This window comes from Camelus bactrianus, chromosome 4 (genome assembly GCF_048773025.1).
Source record: "Camelus bactrianus isolate YW-2024 breed Bactrian camel chromosome 4, ASM4877302v1, whole genome shotgun sequence".
In the NCBI taxonomy this organism is placed as follows: Eukaryota; Metazoa; Chordata; class Mammalia; order Artiodactyla; family Camelidae; genus Camelus; species Camelus bactrianus.
In genome coordinates, this window is record NC_133542.1 from 90,957,954 (window position 1) to 90,982,402 (window position 24,449).

The following is a 24,449-nucleotide window of genomic DNA, read 5'->3' on the forward strand; positions in this document are numbered from 1 at the left end:
GATAGAACCTGTCTCCTCTCGAGCATGGATGACTTCATGTAACCCTTGCCCCTTTCACCCACCTCTGCTGGGCCTGTTACCTGTGTCCTCTCATCTCACACTTGAGCTTTCTTTTTTGGGAAGTTCTTCTGACTCCCTCAGGTTCTGACAGTGATCCTAGGTCCTTCTGTCCCCTGCTGGCTCACACTACTACCTCTGTTTCCTCTAATGGCAAACACTGTAGTCACAGGCCAGCATTCTTTCTGTTTCTATCATGCCAGGAAGACACAAGGGGAAGAAGCGCAGATGTGATGGGCAGGCACCCACCCGAGGCCCTCAGAGTCTCTCATGTGGATCTGGACGGACCTGAGGTTTGTATCCTTTAGGTGTGTCTGCTCTGAGGACTGAGGCATGGGCTTTACTTTCTGGTTCAGCTCTTTAGATCGGTTCAGAATGGCTGTCCCAGAGGCAGATTTTCTACCTATTCTCCCAACAGAGGAAGTAAGAAAAGCAAATATTGACTGGCCCTGCTTCCCAGGTCCTGTCTGCCCCACTGAGCAGCTCCTCCTGGGATGGCAAGATCAACCCACCTGACTGCAGTGACCACGACATTGCGCTTCGGTTCACTGTCATAGCTCACGCTCTCCAGGCCGTACACTTGGGCCAGGTCGTGGATGATCCGGCGGTGGTCTCTGTTCATGGGAGGGAAGCAGTGGCTCTTCTTACTATTCTTTCCCTGTACCGAAAGAAAAGATGACTTATTGATAAAATCATCTCGAAAACAGAATATGCCTACAGAGGTCTTTCCCACCATCCCAGAAGAGCCTGGGTCAATAAAGAGGCAGCTGCATTTTGGAGGCCCACAGCGGACTGCAATTCACTGACTGCCAAGCAAGCCGGGGATGTGGGAGGGTGAGGGCTGATGCACTTCTTTCATCTCCTCTGTGAGTCACACAGTACCAGCTGGCTAGGGTTAGGGGGTCAAAGGGTTAGTAAACTGAGACTGACAAGAACAGTGTAATGGTTCCTCCTGAGAGGGCCTGTAACTGGGGAACGAGTGATGCTCCCAAGAAATTACTAAATAAATTGAAGACTTACAAAATTAAAATCTTATAAAAAAGTACACTGTACACTAAAAATCATGAGTGTACAGACAGACACACAGCAGAGAAACACACTTGCTCAGGTTTCCTGGTCAGGAGGGGAACAATGATTCATCTTCTCCTTTGTGTTAGTATCTTGCTGGGAAGTGGCAACAGAAGGGAGGAAGGCAAGGGGGTGAGGAGATGGCGGGAAGGAAATCCCTCTTCATTAGATGTGGAGCTAAAGCAGCCATCTCATCCTCACTGAGTCCCCCTGGAATGAAGAAGGAGTCACCGTGGGGCTGGCTGCTTCTGATTAAATCAGAGACTTTTTTGCTTAAAACTAGCTCCTTGACATCCATGGCTGCCTCTAGGACAGGCTTCACTCTCTTGAAGGAGGCTAAGCCACTACTCTTCAGCTCCAGTTATTCAACTTTTTATCTTTGCCCCAGGGTTCCTCTCCTCTCCTGCCTTTGGGGTAAATGAGAACCAGTGTGTCCAAATATACAACAGCCCTTCAGAGATCTGAGGACCCAGCAGGTCTTCCTAAGCATCCCTACTGGGTCCCCTTTGTCCTGAGTTTCTTCACCCATTCTTAGGCACTGAGCTAGGATTTTTATTTATATTTAATATTATTGCAGATATCTTTCCTGAACCAGAACAGGGCTTCCATGATGTTATAATGGCTGGGCTTTTGGGAAAGATAATGATCCCCAAGGAAGTTGTGGCTTTTTCCTATAACTACTTTACACCGACAAGTGTTTCTGGGACTTTTTATCAAGCTGGCCTTAGAGACATGTCCAGTTGGATGTTTTGACTTCAACCTTATTCACGGCCTCCACAAGGGCTTCCATTTCCTTCTCAATGTCACCGACAAACTTTAAATCCTTCCTGAAATGAGAAATCAGCACAATTAATTTCATCTGTTTCTGCTCTTTTGAGAGTCCCTTCCACCCACCCTCTCTGTTAAGTGCAGACAATGGACAATGTGGGCAGAAAAACTGCAGAAGTCAGGAATTGTCACATAACAGAAGGTTGGACTTGATGGAAGAAAGGAAGAGAAAATAAGAAAACAAATATGAGAAAAGAGAAGATGGAAGGAGGAATAGCCATCAGAGAGCCAGGAGACACAAGGGAAATAAGACCTGTTACCACCCATGTGAGGACTGCCCACGTGATTGTGATGTGGGTGGCCAGAGATCCTTCAATTCTACTAGTCCAGCCTTTGGAGGGGGCCCCAACTCCTACCGCAAAGACACCACACACACACACACACTCTCTCTCTCTCCAAGTTCAATTCTTTAACAGGACAGTTTTAAGAGACCAAGAGAAGGATTTTTATTAAACATCATATAATCCTCTATAACATATACAAACTGGTTCAATCACAGAGGATTACATATTAGTTACTACATTTTAAAAGACCAAACACTCTGTTAAGCCACAATCAAGAAAGTAGGTAACAAGTTACATACCTGGCATCTTCTTTCAAACTGTCACTGAATTTTGACCCTGAAGAACGTACATTGAAAGGATCAGAATCATCACTGATATGAAATGCCTCTGCTAACCGCCTGAAAGTGAGAGAAGTAGGTAAATAAAAAGAAAGGATGTGGGGGAGGAAAACTATCTTATAGTAACAGAGTGCCCATCATGTCCTAAGTTCTCTATATTAATGATTAAGGAAAATAAGAACAACTTGGGACAAGATACTGAATTGTTTTCATAGAATAAAATAAGACAGCTCTAGATGAGTCTGAGCAAGCTACAGGCTGACACTGGGGACTTAAATTGTTTGGTGAGGAGATAAGAGTAATAAGCTGGGGGAGATAAGCTGGGGGAGTAAGAGTACTGGGGATGGTTGCTGGGGGATGACTTTCCCTGAGGCTTCACCTAAACATCAGATATATAAAGTAGACAGATAATACTAAAATTAACATCACCTTACAGAAAGTCTAGAAAATAAAGAATTTCATTAACATAAGCACTGCAGTATTTTTAATACATTTCCTTTTAGATTTTTCCTCTGTAGTTTTAAGTAGTTGCAATCAGTTTATATAAAACTTTGATCTTTTTCTACCTTATTATTATATGATTAGCATTTCTCATATTACTGTTTGGTTTTCACACTCCCTGTGTTAACAGCTGCATACTCTTCTAATTACATATATCCCACAATATACTTAAACATTTTCCATTTAGATTTCTTTAAATGTTTTGTTTTGACCAGCAGTGCATGAGTCTTGTGGCATCTCACCAATATCCAGCTATGTCTTTTTTTTTTTTTAAACAGGTAGATAAAATTCAGCTTAGCACTTAGTACAATTTTCTTTTATACGGAGACAGAGGTCTCTTACAAGTTTGATGCCCATAAGAATATGGTTTACTGTTGCTAGATTTCCTAATTTTTAAATAGAGTTTTAATTTTCAAATTTTCAAGAGAATTCTTAGGGGGAAGATCTTTTGATGTTTTGATTAGTTGGCCACTAATTCAGATATAAACACCAATAAAGCATGTCTGTGAGCTGAATTTGGCCTGCCAGTTTTTCATTTCTGCAATGGAACATATATTTGTAAACTTAGATGGCATTTTCTTTTTAAATTTTCTGTTTCTTTTTTTTCTTAGATCTGTGAGTGTTTAAGAATCCTTATACAGTGAGGGTCACTATGTTATCATTTGAAGATTGAGGACAAATTCAAAAAGCTTTCAGAAATAGCTAGTTCTAATCAATAAATGACATTAACTGAGCACCTACTGTGTGTTAGGCTTCTTCCATGAGTTTTCTGTATATTATCCTTAGTTTTTATGCCTTAATCCTTGTAACAACTCAGGGAGGTAGATACTATTATTGTCACCATTTCCACAGACATTTAAAACACATTAAAGCTTAGAGAGAGAATGTGATTTGCCCAAGGTCTCATAGCTAAGTGATCTGTGAATCTGGGCAATCTAACTCCAGAGCGCTGGCTGGCTCTAACTACTACACAATACTGTCTCAACTACACAAAGGTGCATTTCCGTGATTTGGAGGCCTTCTGTGTCATCAGTATTTCTGAATACTCAGGATTCTTAGGTTCACATTTTGCAGCTGAGCACAATGTGACAGTTCTTAAAGGGCAAGAGCTTTGAACAGCAGTTATTACAGTTACCACAAAGGTCAAATCAAGGGAAATTTGGGCAGTGTTATTAATCATCATATTATATTTTACCCATTTAGCCATGTAAAGAGGTACTGTTAACAACCGTTGCAAGTCAAACTTCAAGGTAAAACAAGACTGTATTTTGTTTGCATTTGTCTGTTTCTGCTTTTCATCTTGAAAAATTTTCAAAGAAACACAAATTACAAGAATGCTATAGTGAACTCCTATATATCCTTTACCTAAATTCCCTAATTGTTAAAATTTTTACAGAGCTATACGTTTAATCTTTGTTGGAACCAGAAAGTCTGCCAGTCATTGAATAAAATGTTCGTTAATCTGATAAATAGTATCCTCATATATATCCTTATGGCAAACATCATATTAAGTGGTGAAATCTTTAAGCTTTCCCTAAGAGACTGGGGATAAATCAGAAATATCTATTATCACCACTTTCCATTCAACATTGTACTGGAGTCCTAGCTGGCAAAATAAGGCAAGAAAAAGAAAAAAGTAAGAATTGGAAAGAAATTATAAGAGGATATGATTGGGTGCAAAATCCAAAAGAAGCTACAGCTAATAGAAATAAGTAATTAGCAAGGTTGTGAATACAAGTCAACAAATATCAGTGGTATTTCTATATGCCAGCAACAAGCAATTAGAAAATTAAATTTTAAAAGTGATATAAGGAAACTGCTCTATAAGAATAAAGTCTATTAAAAAAAGTGATATAAGGAAAAAAATACCATTTATAATAGCATTAAAAAAATCGAATAGCAAGGAACAAATCTACTTAAAGATAAACAAAACCTACACAAAGAAAACTATAAAATATCATTGAGAGAAATCAAAGAAGACATGAATGGGAAAATATACTTTGCTCATGGATTAGTGGTCTCAAAATTATAAAGATATCAAATCCTCCCAAGTTGATCTATAAATTAAATACCAACTCAATAAAAATCCCAGCAGGTTTTTTGGGTAGATGTTGGTAAGTTAATTCTAAAATTTAAATGAAAATGCAAATGACCAGGAATAATCAAGACAATCTTGAAGAAGGACCATGTTTGAAGAGATATGCTACCAGTTATAAAGGTACAGTAATTAAGATAATGTGATACCAGCACAATGGAACAGAATGAGCTCAGAAATAAACCCACACACAATTTCGATTACTTAAGACAAAGATGGTACTGCAGAGCACTGGAAAAAATTTTTTTTGATGAATGGTACTTGGTCAAATGAATATTTGTATGGAAAAAAATGGAATGATGAATCCTCATTTTACCATGCTCAAAAAAAAAAAAAAATCAGTCCAGATCAACTGTAGCTCTAAATGTGAAAGGTAAAATAAGGCTTCTAGATAGTAACATAGAATAACATCAGGATCTCAGGACAGACAAATATTTCTTAAATAAAAAAGCATTGCTCACTAAGGAAAAGACTGATAAACTGGACTATATTAAAATTAGAAACTTCTGTTTATCAAGACACCATTTAGAGAGTGAAAAGTAAAGGCACAAAACAGGAGAAAAAAAATACATAAAACAAAGGACTCATTTCCAAAATATATAATGAAATCCTAGTAATCAATATGAAAAAAGACAGGTAACATAAATAAACAATAAGTGAACTTGAATAGGTACTTCACAAAAAAGGAAAGTGCTTAACGTCACTAGTCATTAGGGAACTATAAATTAAAAGCTCAAAGACATCCAGCTATACATCCACAAAAATGGATTAAAATTAAAAAGACTGACAATTCCAAGGGCTGATACAAATGTAGAGCGATGGGAATCATGACCCTGCCGGTGGGAGTGTAACCTGGTACGACCATTTTGGACAATGTTTGGCAGAATCAATTAAAGCTGAAAATATGCATACCCTATTCATTAGCAACTCTATTCCTTAGTTTATATCCAACACAGATGAGTACATATACACAGCAAAGCAAGTATAGGGATGTTCTTAACAAAGCATTATTTGTAAGAGCCCAACACTGATAACAACACATGTATCTAGTAACTACAGAATAGATAAACGACGATATTTAATACAATAAAATACCATGTAGAAATGAAAATGAACAAAGTACTGCTACATGCAACAACAGGAATGAATGTCACTAGTGTAATGAAAGAAACCAGGCAAAAGTAACACAAACGGTATGACTTCATCATTTACATAAAGTCCAAAAACAGACAAAAATAATCTAAATGTTAGAAGCAAAGATAGAGTTTTATCTTGGTGTAGTGTGAGAGGTTCTGGTAATTTGCTATCTCTTGACATGGGTGCTGATTACACCACTGTATTCACTTTGTGATGACTCACTGATCTGTACAGCTCTGATCTTCTATAGGTATGTTATACTTCAACATAAAAGTTCATTAGAAGAATTTTAAGCCTCTTATCTTCATTGTAATCAGGAAGTCAGCCAGTCCCTGAATAAGTATGCTGTGGGGCATGCAATGTTTATACCTGCCTGAAACTACACAAGCTCATGTTTCAGAAATCTGCTGAAATCACCTAACTGGTTTATCCTTAGATACTTCAGTTCTTGATGACTGAATTTCTCCTGCTCTCCAATAGCAACAAAAGGCTCAGAGTGGGTTCTGGGTGAATGCTTGAAGGGTTGCTCCCTCTCACCAAATTCACAGAGCTCAAGGACAATTAGAAAAACAGCAGTTGAAGCTACTTACTTTTTCCTTTCTAAGGCTGAACACTCCTCATCACACTCCAGCCTTGAGAAACAAATGAAAAAAAATTAAGTCAGAGTACAGGTTTCACAGCTCCTATACAGCAGTAAGTTCTTAGATGGTCAACCTGGAAACAGCAGACTCTGGCCAAAAAATGGCTGGATAAGGTCCCTCTCGAGGACAGGTGGGCAGGCCTCTGGGTTATGGGAGTCAAGGAGTCCTCAGAGGGCTTCAGAGTATCCCCTGGCTGCTCAGCCCCCAAAATGCTCCCAGTGTCCCCATGACAGCCCCATCTCCTTCTCTCAACACAGCCACCACTCTGGTTCTCTGTTTTTCAGTGGGCTGGGCTGGACATATCGAGGTCTCTGCTCCCTCCAGCTACTGTCTGCAGTGAGGCTTGGAAAAGCCTCTGGTCTTAGCTGTATCCTTAGTAGGATTTCTTCAGTTGGAGAGGGTGTGGTCTTTTAACATCAGATGTCTGTTGAATACCTACTGTGTGTGCAAGGCTTTACTGTGGGGGACTGACACGAATGATTCTTGCCCTCTGGAAATTAAGTCTAATAGGAGAAAGAAGGTATGGCTACACATTTTTAAAATTACCTGGCTTGGTGAATTTCCTTCTTAGTAATTAACCTGCTGATCTCCACTGAATCTCCAAGCTGCATGTCTGTTATTTTAGAGGCCATGGAAATAGCAGCTATTCTGCAGTATAAAACACAAAGGGAAGGAAGGGATTGCACTTTCACAAGAACCTCCTCATACCAGGCACACAGAACACTTCTTTCAAGGCAAATCTAACACATGACAATCTGTGTGGCCTTGGAAGCCCATCTATTATGAACCACCCACATATTTATGTGTTATCTCTTCAAGCAGTTTAAGCAGCTCCACAGGAAATGAGTCCGTCCACTCCTCAGTACCCTCCTGAACATTCAGGCCAAAGCCAGGCACTCAGTGGGTATTCAAACACAGCCAATCTGATGTCTGCATACTCCTAAAGTCCCATTTCCATGGTGCATCTCTTCATCTATTCAGAGATACACAAAACCATCCATACCTAATGCCCCTACACAGGTCCCAAGATTTCAGGAGGCTATAAAGACACCTCACAGAACAGTCAGAAACCCCTACCCTAGGGCAGGAGCACAGGACCTGGTCCTGGCTGTGTCACCACAAGTGGTGGGACATCAAAGCAATCCATGCAACTTTAGGACATCTTCCCTTCTGATCTCATGGTGTAATAAGACCAAAAAAGGAGAGAGAGAGAAAGGAGGAGGAGGAGAAATTAAAAGGTTATTTTACAAATTAAAGTTAGGGAGGGAAAGCTACATAAAGCAGTACTTTTTCTTCGAACCAGAAAAACTAGACTCAGGAAACTTTGTTTTAAAAATCTTCCAACCTTAACAACAGTTGCAAAGATCCTATAACAAACTCATGTATACCCTTTACCTAGACCCACCAATTGTTAACATTTAAGTAGCACTAACCTTTGATAAGTACTAGATGCTTCAGAGCAAATCATCATCTCTTTCCTTCGTCCACATTCACACTGCAGCTCTATCTGAAATAAGATTAACTTGGAGTGACTTTCAGCACATGGAAACCACTTGAATAGGCAGGTTTCATTTTTAAAGCCTCTCTCAAATCAAACCACGGCAGAGATGGAGAGACAATGAGTGGCTACCCTCCAGGATGGAGGAAGCTAACCACACGTGCAAACGGACAACGTAGTAACTGACATGCTAGGAGAGAAGTGTCCAGTCTATAGCAGCCCTTACTGGGAATTACTTCTGTCTTTAATTCTGCATGAAGGGGCAGGCCTAGAATGAAGTTTTTACCACTAACCTAGAGGTGGACACTTGACACTTGATCAGCCAGGGCCTAATCAACTCTATTTCATCCCTCTATTTTCACCTCCTGGGGTCGGGGGCTGTGGGGGGGGGGCTTGCTTAATCCCTCAGACCAGGTAAATCCTCCACTGACATGTCCTTGTGGCACCCTCTACAAGGGTGTAACTGCTCATTCATGACACATACCACAGTCAAAGTCAATTATCTGGGTATAATTAGTATCTGTCCATCTAACTGAAGGGACCATGTGTCTCCTGTTCACTGGTGGAGACCCAGAACCTAGCACAGCATAACATCTTACACAAAACAGACACATGTATTTGTTGAATAAATGGAGTGGGCAATCAGAATCTCTCTTAAGAGTTTGATTTAAGAGACACAGAGACTGGTCAGGTGGCAGTGGGTACTTTCTCAAGTAAAAGGCCATCTCAAGCTGGTCAGACAGTAATCAGTACAATTTACTCCACCTTTCTCTTGTTAACTTGTAACCTTGCAACCAATGACCCTGATTAGGACGTGTGCCCAGGTGCCACTGCAGGCAGTTCTGGACGCAGCAGCAGCCCCAGAACCACAGTCAAGGCCCTACCTGGAGCCACAATTACGCACCTTGGCTTTACAAGCAGTCACAGGGCAGGGTGAGCTGGGGTGGCAGGGTGCCATACATGGGTGGCCACAGTCAGCTCTGGAGGTGGTACAGGGCTGTTTGCAAACCTCATCCACAAGACACTCTCCTTTGTGACAGAGTCTCTGACACTTGTGCATCCCACACGGTAGCGTGGCACTGCAGGGTAATCCGCAAGAGATATCAACCAGGTGACAGGGGATGTTGCTTCGTAACTAGGAGAGACAGAAGTAGCCAGATTCTCATCTCCACAAAGCATTTGGAGTGGGTTTTAATTTCCTATTTAAACATTTCTGAACTTTCAAAAAGAGCATTTTTTAAAAAAGTTCTTTTTATCTGAAAAACATTAAGCTGATTTTCAAAGTCTGAAAGGTCAGTTTGAAAAGATAACAAACCTGAACCTTATTTAATAATGCTTGTTATGCTCTAAAAGGATTTGTTATAGCAGCCAAGTGTGACTTGCAACATAAACTTCCCAAGGTGGGTAACAAACACATGAAACCAGATAACTAGGGAGTATCTGAAAATGCTATGACTAACAGGGAGGATCAGGTGATCTTTACCCTCCTCTGCAAACAGCTAGGGCATTGAGTTGACAGAAAAATCCTGGGGGTGGAGGCACCCTTGGCTCATGGTTTCAAGACTGCTGGCAGGGCTGTTTTAAGCAATACTCAACTCTCCTCACATCTCCCAACTCATGGTCTCTATAGTTTCAGACAGCTCTGTCATAAAAAAAAAAAGAAGCAACAGGCCATGGAACCCCCAAATCATTTTTCCTTGAGAAAGTGACTCCTTCTAGGATTCTTCACTCCAGGAAAAAGATGCTGGAATTTTATTCCTGTGGAACTAAAGGTTTGCTCTTTTATATTTACTCAAATTCTTTTTTAAGGACCCTTAAAATGAGGAATACACTTTGAATTTCATTAAACACTTTACTACCAGGGCGCTGGTGGTAATTTGTGCACATGCTATGTCTGTCCTCTGTTGTCCCGTCCCCACGTTACCTGCCTATCTTCTCAATATCCTTTAGGATGTCCTTCCTCTAGAAACGCCTTCCCTGGGTAGGGGCCTCTTCTATCCCCTTCAGTACTCTGTACTTCCCACATTACTGTATTCATAATCAACTGTTTAAACGTCTGCTTCTTGCCCTAGAGTGAAGGCTCCACATGGGCAAGGGCCACGCCTGTCTTGTTCATTTCTGAATCACCCAAACCTAGCCTGTTACCCAGCATATAACAGACATTTATGTATATAAGTATTTGTTGAGTGAAGTCCAAATCAGCCAACAACATGAAGATACAAGGATGTCTTAGAATGGTTACTTTCAGAGGAAGTAAGATTTCAAAAGAAGAATAAATACTAAGGATTATGACTTGAGAACCACTGACAGGAAATAAGTGGAGCAAAATATGTCCATCAAGATAAGGATACTGAAAGCATGTTGTCACAGTTGTCAAGAGTTTCAAGAAATGTTGGCCAACATGTTATAAAGTAAAAAAAAGCAAGTTACAAAACAGTATAATCCTAATAGAGTAAGGGAGACTGTATATCATACATGCCTGGAATTCTACACACCAGAACGTTAGAGTATTTCATTCTGGGTAGCAAAACTATATTATCTTAATTGTCTACAATGAATATGCATTTTTTAAAGTAAAAAAATGTTTTAAGTGTTTCAAAGGGCCAGCAGTGTCAAATATAGCTTAGATGCTACGAATAAGGATGAAAGTTCTTCACGGTAGTGGCAACGAGGACAGGTGGGTTAGTCTGAAGGAAGGCGTTCTGGCGCATCAGTCAGGATGGAAAGTTGTGTAGGAAGTAAAGAGAAGGAACAGTCGCAACTGGTTGAGAGCCCACCTTCACTCCTGGGATGCTCTCACTGTAACACCTGTCCCCAGATTAGCAACCTCTAGCCATGCTGGTTAACGTAGAAGTTGTCCCTGATCAGACGGCCCTTGATCTCACGGCCAACTGGCTGAGTTTAATTTGATTGTAACCAGATTAAAAATGAGAGCAGAACAGACTCAAAATGCTACCTATGGTACGATTCCATTTATGTGCCATTCTGGAAAAGGCAAAACTATTGGGACACACAACAGACCACTGGTTGCCAGGGCCTGGAGGTAAGGGGAGAGTGACTATGAAGGGGCATGAAGCAAAGTTTGGGGTGAATGAACTGTTCCACATCCTAACGTGGTGGTGGTTACACGACCATATGAATTGTTGTGGGACACAATGTGGCAGCCAGTTGGTAAGCCAGTGACATGTGGGTTGGTAAAAGAATTTACCAGAGATAAAGTATGGGAATAGAAAGGAGTTTATTAGGGGTATGCTGTCATAGACAACAGCAGGCCACTCAGGCGACAGGTGCCTGTGTGAGCACAGAGAGCCAGTTATTGGGGTCTTTATTAAGGTAGGATCACAAGGTGCCTGATGGGCTTGTGTGCAAGTCTCTGATTGGTTGTAGGTGAGCTAAGAGGTTTAGAGTCTGTGAAGGAAGGTGGGGTTTATGACTCTGATAAAGTGGGCTATTATGAGATTAGGCATTACCTAGGGCTGTTAGTTTGTTAGGGGAAACACAGTAAAGAATGTACTTTATCTGTTGAGGGATCACAGGCAGACATCCCAGAGCCCAGAAATGGGGGTCGTTGGACTTTGAAGGATGTCAGTGGGCCCAACATGAATGCTTTTGTCAAACCCTGTAGACTTGCACACTAAAAAGGGTAAATTTTATTTTATGCAAAAAATGTGGCAATAGCAAACCTCTGCTTCTTGGAGTATTATCTACTTTGAGAAACAGTGAGGCTAACGATTCTTTTCTGTTTGTTTTTGTTATTAAAAAAATTTTTATTGAAGTATAGTTGATTTATGTTTCAGGTGTAAAGCAGTGATTCAGTTTTATATATACATATTCTTTTTCAGATACTTTTCCATTACAGATTGTTACAAGATACTGAATTTAGTTCCCTGTGCTTTATAGTGGGTCCTCACTGTTTATCTATTTTATATATAGTAGTGTGTATCTGGAGGCTAACAACTCTTAAAGAAATTCAGTCAAAAATCTCTGGTTGGAACGATGAACACACATGAGAAAAAACTTACCTCATGTTTGCCCATGCACCACTTCTGAGTTAGGAAAGTGCAAGGGGGACACTTGTCCTCACTATGACAAGAATGATATACTGCACAAAGAGAAAGTTAAAATTAGGATTAATGTTTAAATAAAGCCACACAGACTATCATTTATATTACAATGGTGTATGACATGGAACTTTTAAATTTAGGAGGTGGGAGCACTTTTTTAAAAGGTCATCGGAAAGAAAAAGTTGTTGGCTTTATCTTAACGTGGGTATAAGTGAGGAAAAGAAACACAACTGAGGCGGGAGAGGGATGTGTGGTGGGGACAGACACAGAAGCAGAGAAGGAGGCACAGCCACACGGATGGTCCACACTACTCTGTCATTCTTTTGGCCCTACCTTACATAATAACTGCTGTCTTGTTCAGACATTTCTGCTACTTATCCTATCTAACAGGCTTCCTCTGATTCCTTTCAATTTCCTTACTGCCGAGAAGAGGCAGTTCATTCAAACTCATCTCCTGCAACAAAGCCTTCCTTGGCTGAACACATCCTGGCCTGAGCTCGTTCATACTCCCTGATGTCTTAGTTCTTATGCAGATGGCCATGACACTCCACTACCATTAAAAACCTACAGTGTAAAAAATGTTCACTGGTAAGGAGATAGATTAAAATTACAATAATAAGAGGGGGAAAAAGTTAGTTAAAATAAATTCGGTAGAATCTCACTTTTACTTTAGGGAAAAAAAGTACATACATACTTTTGCCCACGAAGAAAGGCCCTAAAAAACATACACTAAGGCATAATTCCTAAAAGGTGAAATAATGGATGACTTAATTTCAATCTTTTGACTTTATTTTCTCTTTTACTTTTTATATAATAAACATATACTGCATCTACAACAACAGCAACAAAACCGAAGTTATTTTTAACTTTGCAAAAAGATGATTAACTCTGAAATAGGCAGCACAAGTGAAGGCCACAAAGAAGAAAAGTCCCTGAAAGACAAGACCTGCTTGGGGATCCCCCCGACCTTTTGGGAGTGTTTGACATACACAGAGGAAAGCGATGAAGGGCACTGTGATTCCCAGCTGTAGCCAAGATCACACCCACCTTCACAGAAGCAGCCCCCAAGCACAGGGAGCAAGGGGTGACCATCACAGTGTGACCTCAGAGCAGAAAAGAGCTGCATGCAACATCCTAAATGATACAGTAAGCAGGCTGTGAGGTGTGAAGGCAAGGAAATGGGACCCACCTGGATGATCACATTCATGGACTCTGGCACAGGTCTGGGTACACTCAGGGGGCCTGGTACCACAGGGAATTGGAGGGTAGATCACTGATGCACCACAGTGGCAGGTTAATTCATCAAAACCTGGTGTTGCAGCAGGTGAAACATAACAACCCCTCATGAGTTCGAAATGTGCACACACATACATACACACACTCACCTTTTTTTTTGCTTGTAGTTTTAGAGGAGAATTTTTAGGGGTAATCTGCTTTTTTATTTATTTATTTTTTCACCTGAGGCTGCTTTTTAAAAAAGTTTTTATTTTATTAAAGTTGAGCTGATAAAGTGTTCCATTTTTACTTGCAACAAACTCTAAGTCCATGAGTAATCTAAGATATTTTTACATGTATTTTATAAACAAAAGATCTATAGACCATCTCTTTTGATAGAACAGGGGACTTCTACTAAAAGATACAGATCCTTTTATTTTTTTTTTTAATTTTTGGTTAGGAAAATGGATAGAGATTATGAAAGCCATAGGTAGTTAACACACAAAAATATACTTTTGAATATAAACCTCAGAGAGCCACTGAAGCTATTCAAAAAAAATTCTTATAGGTACAATCAACACCTATCTTGCTATAAATATGAAGTTGAGATGAAGCCAAGAGCTACATCTGAGTTCATTAGGCACAGTTCATAAGCCCAATCAAAATGGGAACTCATATGGGCCCTCCAACAAGCAGCCTACTTTGCCAAGAGCTCTCATGACCCTCAGACTCAAAGGGGAGCTAGTTCTTTAACTCTGGTCCTTAGTAAAGGCCAGGCCTTTGGCCACAGTTCTCAACTAGGAACCAAAAGTCAGGAAGCCCAGGGCCCTTAAGGATTCCTCCACCCACTACTCTTCTCCAGTCAGTCCTCTCCAGCAAACCCAGCAGAGGCCTCACAATGTGGTGGAAAGAGCCCTGTAAATACAGCAGGAGACTTAGGCTTCTAGTCCTGGGCCTACCTGCTCAGTGACTGTGGGCAGGTAATTTAACCCCTCTGATTCTTTCTTTTGGTCCAATAGGTATACCAAACTTTGACCTATCCACTCAACAAGGTTATTGTGGGGATGGGCTAATACATGTGAAATAGCTAGTCAAAGAGTAAGGGGCTACATAAATTGTTTTTATGGAACTCCTTGTGTGTGATTTGTAACAAAGCACTGACTCATTTTTGAAATGCGGTAGGCCTAGTATTCCAGAGATGGTATTTTGAGAAACCCTGATTTAGCCTAATCTTTTAATGTAGCAGTTCTCAAAGTGTGCTCTGTTGACCCCTAGGACTCTCTGAGATCCTTTCAGGGAATCTACAAGGTCAAAATATTTTCATAATAATAATAATAATAATTGGGTGTTTGCTTTCTTCACTATGTTGATATTTGCATTGATAGTGCAAAAGCAATAGTTGGTAATACTGCTAGGGCATTAGTGCAAATCAAGGCAGTAGAACCAAACTGTAATCACTGTATTTTTCACTGCCAAGTACTGAGAGTAAATTAAAAAAATGACAGTTTCACTTAAGAGAGCCCTTGATGAAGCAGTGAAAAAAATTTTAACCTTTAAATATATGTCTTTTTAATATTCTGTGGAACAAAACGGGAAATCTGCATGAAGCACTTTTGCTGCACACAAAAAAACAGCTGTCCCTCAGTATTCCCAGGGGGAGCTGATTCCAGGACCCTCATGGACACCAAAATCTAAGAATGCTCAAGTCCCTTATATAATATGGTGTAGTATTTGCACATAACCTATGCCCATCTTCCCATATACTTTAAATCATCTCTAGATTACTTATAATACCCAATAAAATGTAAATGCTATGTAAATGGTTGCCAGCACAAAACAGATTCAAATTTTGTTTTTGGAACCTTATAGAAAATTTCCCCTTGAACACTTTATTTCTCTTTCTTTTTTTAATGGAAGTACTGGGGATTGAACCCAGGACCTTGTGCATGCTAAACATACACTACCACTGAGCTATAACCCATCCTACTCCTTGAACATTTTCGACCTGTCAGTACATGGATGTGGAATCCACGGATATGGAGAGCTGTATGTACTCTTGTTGTTTTAAAGAACTGCACTTCTTTAAGTTGTAAACTGGATTAACTTTTCTTCATAAAACACCTTTTTACTTGAAAGTGACGGAAAAACTATGATTATGCAGATTTGGGTATTTTGGGGGGCATTTTATCAAAAATTAACAGTGAGCCTATTCAAATTGCCAGCAAAATCAAGTTTTGTATTAAAACATGTATTCTTATTTTGTTTTACTATGAAAACTTTTTTCAGCTATTTTCATTGGTCAGTATTAAAATTTTATTGTGTGATTATTAAAAAAAAAACAAAACAGTGAGCCTGTCACTTCAAGAAAAATGGCTTTGTCGCCAATAATATAATTCAAGCTGTCAACTGAAAATAGAATTTTGGAAAAATATGTATTTACCACTATGAGCTTCACAACTTTCTAGTATGTTTCCCATGACTTTTCTGATGAGATTTGTAGCATTAATGAGTGTGGGTTTTTAATATTATAAGATGAGTAGACCTTAGGATCGCAGCTTACATCCCAAGTTTCAAATATTCAGGGACATTTAGAGCACCAGAAATAACTTTTTAAAAAAGTCTCAACATATCTGAAATACTAAGGCTTATCAATTCAGTAATCCATACTAATCTAAGAAAGTCAAGTCGCTCAGAATATATTATACCTGACTTTCTAGAAAACTCTTACTAATAAAGCATACAGGGAAGACACTCACTAGCTTGCCAGCATGTCTGGCAGTTCCCACGATGACAAGGTTCTTCACATCTATGAAGGCCACAGCGGAGTTTCCTCCCACAAATCAAAGGACACTTGTGCTCCTTATCCTAGGAAGAGAGAATTATACTTGTTTATGAAATTATCTGTATTTTATATTTTCCACAAACAAGATTAATAAAGAAGCTCTCCACAATTATGGATCACATGATATATGGGATTAGCTTCAAAATAATCAGGGGAGGGGGAGTAGATGGGGATGTGGATGAACCAAGATTACTGATCTTCCTGATCACTGCTGAAGCTGGATGTTGGGCATATGGGACTCATACAAGTCTGCTTTTATATACGTTTGAAATATTCAATAATAAGAGGAAATCTTTAAGCTTTCAAACACTCATTTATAAATAAGTCAATATACAGAACAATTTCATTACTCTTTACCTTATCAATATAAATGTTAAGAATAACAATTGTGTATTATACATATAGACATATATGTACGTGTATTTCTATACTTCTTTGCTGTGGTACTATGGTACTGTGTTATCTTGTTTAGACACACACATACACACACACACACACAATAACAGCACCTACTGCCAGGTAGTGCTTCCTTTATTTAGTTCCACAGAAGTGAATATTTCAGATAATTGAAACTTGCTCCCCCCAAAATGCCACACTCACTTTAATTACTGACCTGAGCCAAAAAGTATATGAAACTGAAGCATCAGTTGCTAAGGCCAGGCCAGGCCAGACTGTGTGTTGGGACATCATATAATCTCTTGCCGATGACTACGTGCTCACCCAGTGGTCTTGGGTTCTAGGGCCTAAGGCCTTCTGTCTTTCTTCTTTCCCTTCTTCCATGCTGCCATTGGCTGACTTCTTGACCTGGCTGAGGCCTAAAAAGGCCTAGTCTCTAGTCTCTGGGCAGCACTATGACTGCTGCTCAGGGGCTCCTCCCAGTGATTTTCTAAATCTGGGCTGCATTCTAGATGGCTGAGGTTTCCAGAAGCTTAACCCCTGGATGAATACAATCTGATTGTGCCTGATGATAGGTCCACTTACCACACAGCATATCTCATTACATTTATGCCGTCCACACAACCGTTTCTTGTTACACCGCTTGTCACACATAAATGTAGCATCTGCTATGAACAAATTAAAAAGAAAAAAAGGTCAAAGGGTATGAACATTCATTCAACAAACATTTGAGTGACTACAGGCTAAAGAAATACAAAGATAATAATGTAAATAAATTAGCTACGGTGAAAACCCATACTAAAATACGATCATTTTTCACTTGTCAGACTGTGAAAAAAAATAGAAAAAAAAAAACCAGGCAGACTACCCAAGTGCCTACTGACAGATGAATGGATAAAGAAGATGTGATAGTATTAAAAAAAAACTTGCAAACAAAAGTCCAGGACCAGATGGCTTCACTGGGGAATTCTACCAAACAAACAATGAAGAACTGATCCTTCTCAAACTCTTCCAAATGACTGAAGAGGAAGGAACACTCCCAAAGTCATTCTATGAAGCCACTATCACCCTGATACCAAAACAAGACAAAGATACTACCAAAACAGAAAATTATAGGCCAATATCTCTGATGAATATAGACGCAAAAATTCTCAACAAAATATTGTTAGCAAACCGAATCCAACAACACACAAAAAAGATCATACCCTGCGATCAAGATGGATTCATCCCAGGGTCACAAGGATGATTCAACATATGTTAATCAATCAACATGATACACCACATCAACAAAAGACAAAAGCCACATGATCATCTCAATAGATGCAAAAAAATTTTGATAAAATCCAACATCCATTCATGATAAAAATTCTTACCAAAGTGGGTATAGAGGAAACATATCTCAACATAATAAAAGCTATCTATGACAAACCCACAGCCAACATAATACTCAATGGTGAAAAGCTGAAATCCTTCCTGCTAAAATCTGGAACAAGACAAGGATGTTCTCTCACCACTTCTATTCAACACAGTTTTGGAAGTCCTAGTCACAGCAACCAGAGAAGAAAAAGAAAGAAAAGGGATCCAAATTGGAAGGGAAGAGGTAAAACTGTCACTGTATGCAAATGCCATGATACTATATATAGAAAACCCTAAAGACTCCACACAAAAAATTCTAGAACTGATAAATTCAATAAGGTAGCAGAATATAAAATTAACTTACACAAATCTGTTGCATTTCTTTACACTAACAATGATATATCAGAAAAGGAAAGTATAACAATCCCTTTTAAAACTGCACACACACACAAAAAACTTAGTAACAAAAAGAAGAAAGAGAAAAAGAAAAGACCTGTAAGAGACTGCTTTGGCAATTCGGGGTCTTTTATGGTTCCATATAAATTTTGGAATTGTTTGTTCTTTAAAAAAAAAAACAAGCAAAAAAAAAACTTAATAATAAACCTGACCAAGGAGGCAGGTTTGAGAACTATAAAACACTGATAAAAGAAATTAAAGATGTTTTAAAGAAATGGAAAGATATCTTATGCTTTTTAATTTTTTTTGGAGGGGGTAATTAGGTTTCTTTATGTATTTTTAAATCAATTTTTTTAAATTTTATTTTTTAGTGGAGGTTCTGGGGATTGAACCCAGGACCTTGTGCATGCTAATCATGCACTCTACTGCCTAGCTATACCCTCCCCCTTCCACACTCTTGGATTGGAGGAATTAATATTGTTAAAATGGCCATAGTACCCAAAACAATCTACAGATTTAATGTGATCCTTATCAAATTACCCAGGACATTCTTCACAGAACTAGAACAAATAATCCTGAAATTTATATGGAATCAAAAAAGACTCAGAATTGCCAAAGCAATACTGAAGAAAAAGAATAAAGCTGGAAGAATAACCTTCCCAGACTTCAGACATTATTACAAAGCTACAGTAATCAAAACAGTGTGGTACTGGCACAATAACAGACATATAGATCAATGGAACAGAATAGAGAGTCCAGAAATAAACCCACACACCTACGGTCAATTAATCTTTGATAAAGGAGGCAAGAATATACAATGGAGAAAAGAAGGTCTCTTCAGCAAGTGGTATTGGGAAACATGGACGGCCACACGCATGTTAGAACAAAGAATGTTAGAATGTTATGTTAGAATGAAGTTATTTAGACCATTCCCTCACACTATACAAAAAAACAAACTCAAAAGGGCTTAAAAACTTGAACATAAGACAAGACACCTAGAAGAAAACATGGGCAAAACGTTCTCTAACATAAATCATAGCAATGTTCTCCTAGGTCAAGTATCCCAAGGCAATCAAAATAAAAGCAAAAATAAATAAACGGGACCTAATGGAACATAAGCTTTTGCACAGCAAAGGAAATCATAAATAAAACAAAAAGACAACCTATGGACTGGGAAAAAATATTTGCAAATGATGTGACTGTCAAGGGCTTAATTTCCATAATATAAAAATAGCTCGCACAACTCAGTAACAACAAAATACAACTCAGTCAAAAAGTGGGTAGGAGACCTAAATAGACATTTCTTCAAAGACATACAGATGGCCGATATGCACATGAAAAGATGGTCGATTTCGTTAATTATTAAAGAAATGTAAATCAAAAGTATAATGAGGTATCACCTCACACTCATCAGAATGGCCATCATTAAAAAGTCCACAAACAATAAATGCTGTAAAGAGTGTGGAGAAAAGGGAACCCTCTTACACTGTTGGTGGGAATGTAGTTTGGTGAGCCACTATGGAAAACAGTATGAAGGTTCCTTTAAAAACTAAAAATAGTCACCATATGATCCAGCAATCCCACTCCTGGGCATATGTCTGAAGAAAACTCTAATTAGAAAAGATACATGCACCCCAATATTCATGCAGCACTATTTACAATAGCCAACTCATGGAAACAACCTGAATGTCCATCGACAAATGAATGGATAAAGAAAATAAGGTATATATGTGGGGGGAATATTACTCGGCCATAAAAAAGAATGAAATAATGCCATCTGCAGCAACATAGATGGACCCAGAGATTACCATACTAAGTGAAGTAAGTCAGATAAAGACAAATATCATATGATATCACTTATATGTGGAATCTAAAAAAAGATAAAGATCTAAGTGAACTTATTCACAAAGCAAGAAATAGACTCACAGACATAGAAAACAAACTTATGGTTACCAAAGGGGAAAAGGTTGGGGGATGGATAAATTAGAGGTTTGGAATTAGTAGATACAAACTTCTATATATCAAATAGATAAACAACAAAGTCCTAATGTATAGCACAAGGAACTACATTCAGTATCTTGCAATAACCTAGAATTAAAAAGAAGACATATGTATTACTGAATCACTATGCTGTATACTGGAAACTAACCCAATATTCAACTAAATTTCAATTAAAAAAAAAAAAGAAACAGAAAACTCAAATTTTACTCTAGAGTAACATTTAACTTAGCCAATAAAAATGCAACATTAGACTAAAGGTCCATAGTGGGATAAAGGCTAAGTAAAATAAAAGATGGTCATATTCCAATTAAGAGCCTTTAAAATACATCAGTATATCTGCAGTAAAGGACTAACTGCAGATTAAAACAATATGTGTTATACACACACACACACACACAAATGAGTATTATTCAGCCATAAAAAAAGAATGAAACCTTGCCATTTGTGACAACATGTATAGTCCTAGAGGATATTACGCTAAGTGAAATAAGTCAGAGAAAGACAAATACTGCATGATTTCACTTATACATGGAATCTAAAAAAAAAAAAAAAAAAAGAACAAACATAACAAAATGGCTATAGATACAGACAACAGGTGGTTGCCAGGGGAGTGGGAGTGGGGGCAAGAAAGAAATAGGTGAGGGAGAGGCACAAACTTCCAGTTACAAAATCAGTGAGTCATGGGTATGAAGTCAGTGTGAGGAATATAGTTAATAACTAAGTAATATCTTTGTATGATGACATATTGTAACTAGACTTACTGTGGTGATCATCTTGAAATGTACAGAAAAAAATCAGTATGTTCTGTAACAGGAACTAATATAGTGCTATAGCTCAATTTTACTTGAAAAACAAACACACAAACTCACAGAAAAAGAGATCAGACGTGTTACCAGAAAAGGAGGCGGGGGGGCAGATTGGATGAAGGTAGTTCAAAAGGTACAAACTTCCAGTTATTATAATAAGATAAATCAGTATTGTGGATGTAAGGTACAACACAATAAATATAATTCACACTGCTGTGTGTTATATATGAAAGTTGTTAAGAGAGTAAATCCTAAGAGTTCTCATCACACACAAAATTCTTTTTTATTTTTTTCATTCTGTATCTACATGAGGTGACAAATGTTCACTAAACTTATGATAATAATTTCATGACGTAAGTCAGATTATTAGCTATATGCTTTAACTTACATAGTGCTATATGTCAATTATAACTCAACAAAACCAGAAGGAAAAGAGAAGAAAATAGGAAGACTGATTAATAAGTGATATGGGTAAAGGTGTGGAGAAAAAGGTACACAAACACTTAGTGGACAGGAATATAAACTTTTCGAGTATATATGCATCAAAAATTTAAGTGGCAATTTCATTTTAAGGAATCCTTCCTACAGATATACTTTCAAAAGTAGCCAGAATATTAAAAGCACAAGCAACCAAAGAAAAAACATAAATTAAACTTGCATTATCTGAAACGGGGAAAAACTGGAGAGAAGGTAAATGACCACCAAATGGGCATGGCTGAACTACACTATGGCATATCCACATACGGAATACTCTGAAGAGAGAGAGCTACACATAATGACATGGAAAAATGTCTTTGATATATTATCAAGGGGAAAAAAACCCAAGTTCCAGACAGTATGTTTAGTAAGAACCTAAGCTTAGGGCAAAAACAAAAGCATAATAGCACGTGCATACATCTGTATGAATACAGAAAAAGATCTGGACTCATACCCAACCAACTAATGATGTGGTTTCATCAAAGCAGTAGAACTAGGAGGGGAGAATGAGGTAAGGGTGTGTTTCTACTTTTTGCTTTATATTGTTTAATTAATTTTTTTTACTTTAAAATTATATTAATGTTGTAAGTTTTTCAAATTATGTATTTAATAACCAAAATTTTGACTGTGGTTTTGAGAAGATATTTTCTGGTTATGTCAAATATTCATATATTTAAGGCAGATATTCAGCCATTCTCTACCTTTTTCAGGCTAACAGATCCCTACTTCTGTCCAGATATTGGGCACCCATGTGCTCCTCAGTTCCAGGGGTAAATACTGAATAGGCTAGCCTTTCATGGTAATTTCATTCCCCTTGTTAGTGAAGGGTTTAGGCAGGAGCATGTGATACAAAGTGTATTGAAGGTCTTTCAGGACTGTTTTCCCTGCTGTTTTTTTTTTTTTTTTCGACTGACATATAGTCAGTTTACAATGTGTTAATTTCTGGTGTACAGCATAATGTTTCAGTCATACATATACATCCATATACTTGTTTTCATATTCCTTTTCATTATAGGTTACTACAAGACATACAATATAGTTCCCTGTGCTATACAGAAGGAAGAGAAGATTAAGAATCTTCCTTTCTTTCCTTTAGATGCTGTTGTGAGAGAACTCAATGTGTGAAACTGCTGTAGCTAAGTTATACCCATGAGGGGAAAACCAAGAAAACTGCAGGAAGCTGAACTGGAGTCCTGGAATCATTGGGTTTGGAACTAACCAACCTTGGACTTGTTCTTCCTCCAGACTTCCCGTCATGAGAGACGGTAAACCCTCTTATAGCTCAAGTCACCTTTCCTTGGGTTTTTAGATACATGTAGCCAGGAGCATCCTATATAATAATAGCTTTCTTCTTGACCAGAATAAGAGCTTTTATTTTGTACAAGTTTATCTTCTATCACTTTTCCAAAATGGTTTTAAAGCAGTTTAAACAAAGACTATGTAATGGTTAGCAAAGCAGGGATGGAACCATAATAAAGTGGAATATCAGGATCAAGGACAAAGGAAGAGACACTATTCTATGCCTCAAGGTTAAGAAGGCTGCCCTGTTCCACGTATCCAATGGTCCTACCAAGCCTTAAGGGGATCAAGCATCAGAGTCAGTTTGTAAAAATTTTGTTTCATTAGATGTCATTTACCTTCCCTTTCTGTACCAACATTTTATTATGAAAATTTTCAAACATAAAAAAAGTTGAAACAAATTTACAGTGAACACCTATATGTGCCCACTACCTAGATTCTACCATTAATTACTTCTTCACATAACTATCCATTCTTCTATCCACCCATCAGTTTATCTTAATTTTGGATGCTTTTCAAAGTAAACTACACACATGAATACATTTTCCTTATATTTTTCAGCATTTCATTAACTAGAATTCAATTCATGTTTTTTTTATTTTGAGGCAAAAAATTACATACAATTAAGTGCACAAATCTTAAGTGTACCTCCACTGAATTTTGACAGATACATAACCCATCCCCCATCAAGATGTAAAACTTTACCCCAGAAAGTTCCCTCAAGCCCCTTTCCAGTCATACCTTCACTTTTGAGACTGGTACATGGAAGCTCCTATGGAAAAAAAAAAGGATTAATAACTACTTCAGGAATAAAAGAAACAATACAACTGTAGTATAATGCTAAATGTAACAAGCATATCCCAAATATCGTGCTCTCTGGCAGTCGCTTATTCACCACCTTCACCTACCTGGAGCGAGATTAGTTCCATCTCTGTATTAATATGCTTTACTCACAACAGGGCCCTAGGTCTAATGATTTTTCATGCAAACATAACTGTAACATTCTTTGTGGACTGGCCTCCAAACTCAGCAGATTAGGTATTATAAAATCTGAATGAAAAGAAGGACTGCTAAAGGTACACAAAGCAAAGAGAAATAACTGTCTGGCAAGGGTACAGACAGAAAAAGCCATGAAAAGCAGAGGAAAGAA

At 38.3% G+C, this 24,449-nt stretch overlaps 1 protein-coding gene across 4 annotated transcripts in view; it reads right to left on the bottom strand.

Moving 5' to 3' along the window:
- The window catches only part of NFX1 (nuclear transcription factor, X-box binding 1), a 57,196-nt gene that overhangs the window by 1,258 nt on the left and 31,489 nt on the right, over positions 1-24,449 (bottom strand). The window contains exons 11-22 of one of the 4 annotated variants that reach the window (XM_010967373.3): positions 24,041-24,071; positions 17,550-17,632; positions 16,483-16,591; positions 13,701-13,820; positions 12,470-12,549; positions 9,352-9,582; positions 8,383-8,456; positions 7,496-7,597; positions 6,899-6,940; positions 2,537-2,635; positions 1,886-1,952; positions 570-715 (exon numbers count right to left, since the gene is read on the bottom strand). In XM_010967373.3, the coding sequence (XP_010965675.1) occupies positions 570-715; positions 1,886-1,952; positions 2,537-2,635; positions 6,899-6,940; positions 7,496-7,597; positions 8,383-8,456; positions 9,352-9,582; positions 12,470-12,549; positions 13,701-13,820; positions 16,483-16,591; positions 17,550-17,632; positions 24,041-24,071 (1,184 nt within the window). Of the gene's footprint in view, positions 1-569; positions 716-1,848; positions 1,953-2,536; positions 2,636-6,898; positions 6,941-7,495; positions 7,598-8,382; positions 8,457-9,351; positions 9,583-12,469; positions 12,550-13,700; positions 13,821-16,482; positions 16,592-17,549; positions 17,633-24,040; positions 24,072-24,449 lie in introns of those variants that run through there. The other 3 variants (XM_010967374.3, XM_045504672.2, XM_010967375.3) reach the window with 3 other exon arrangements.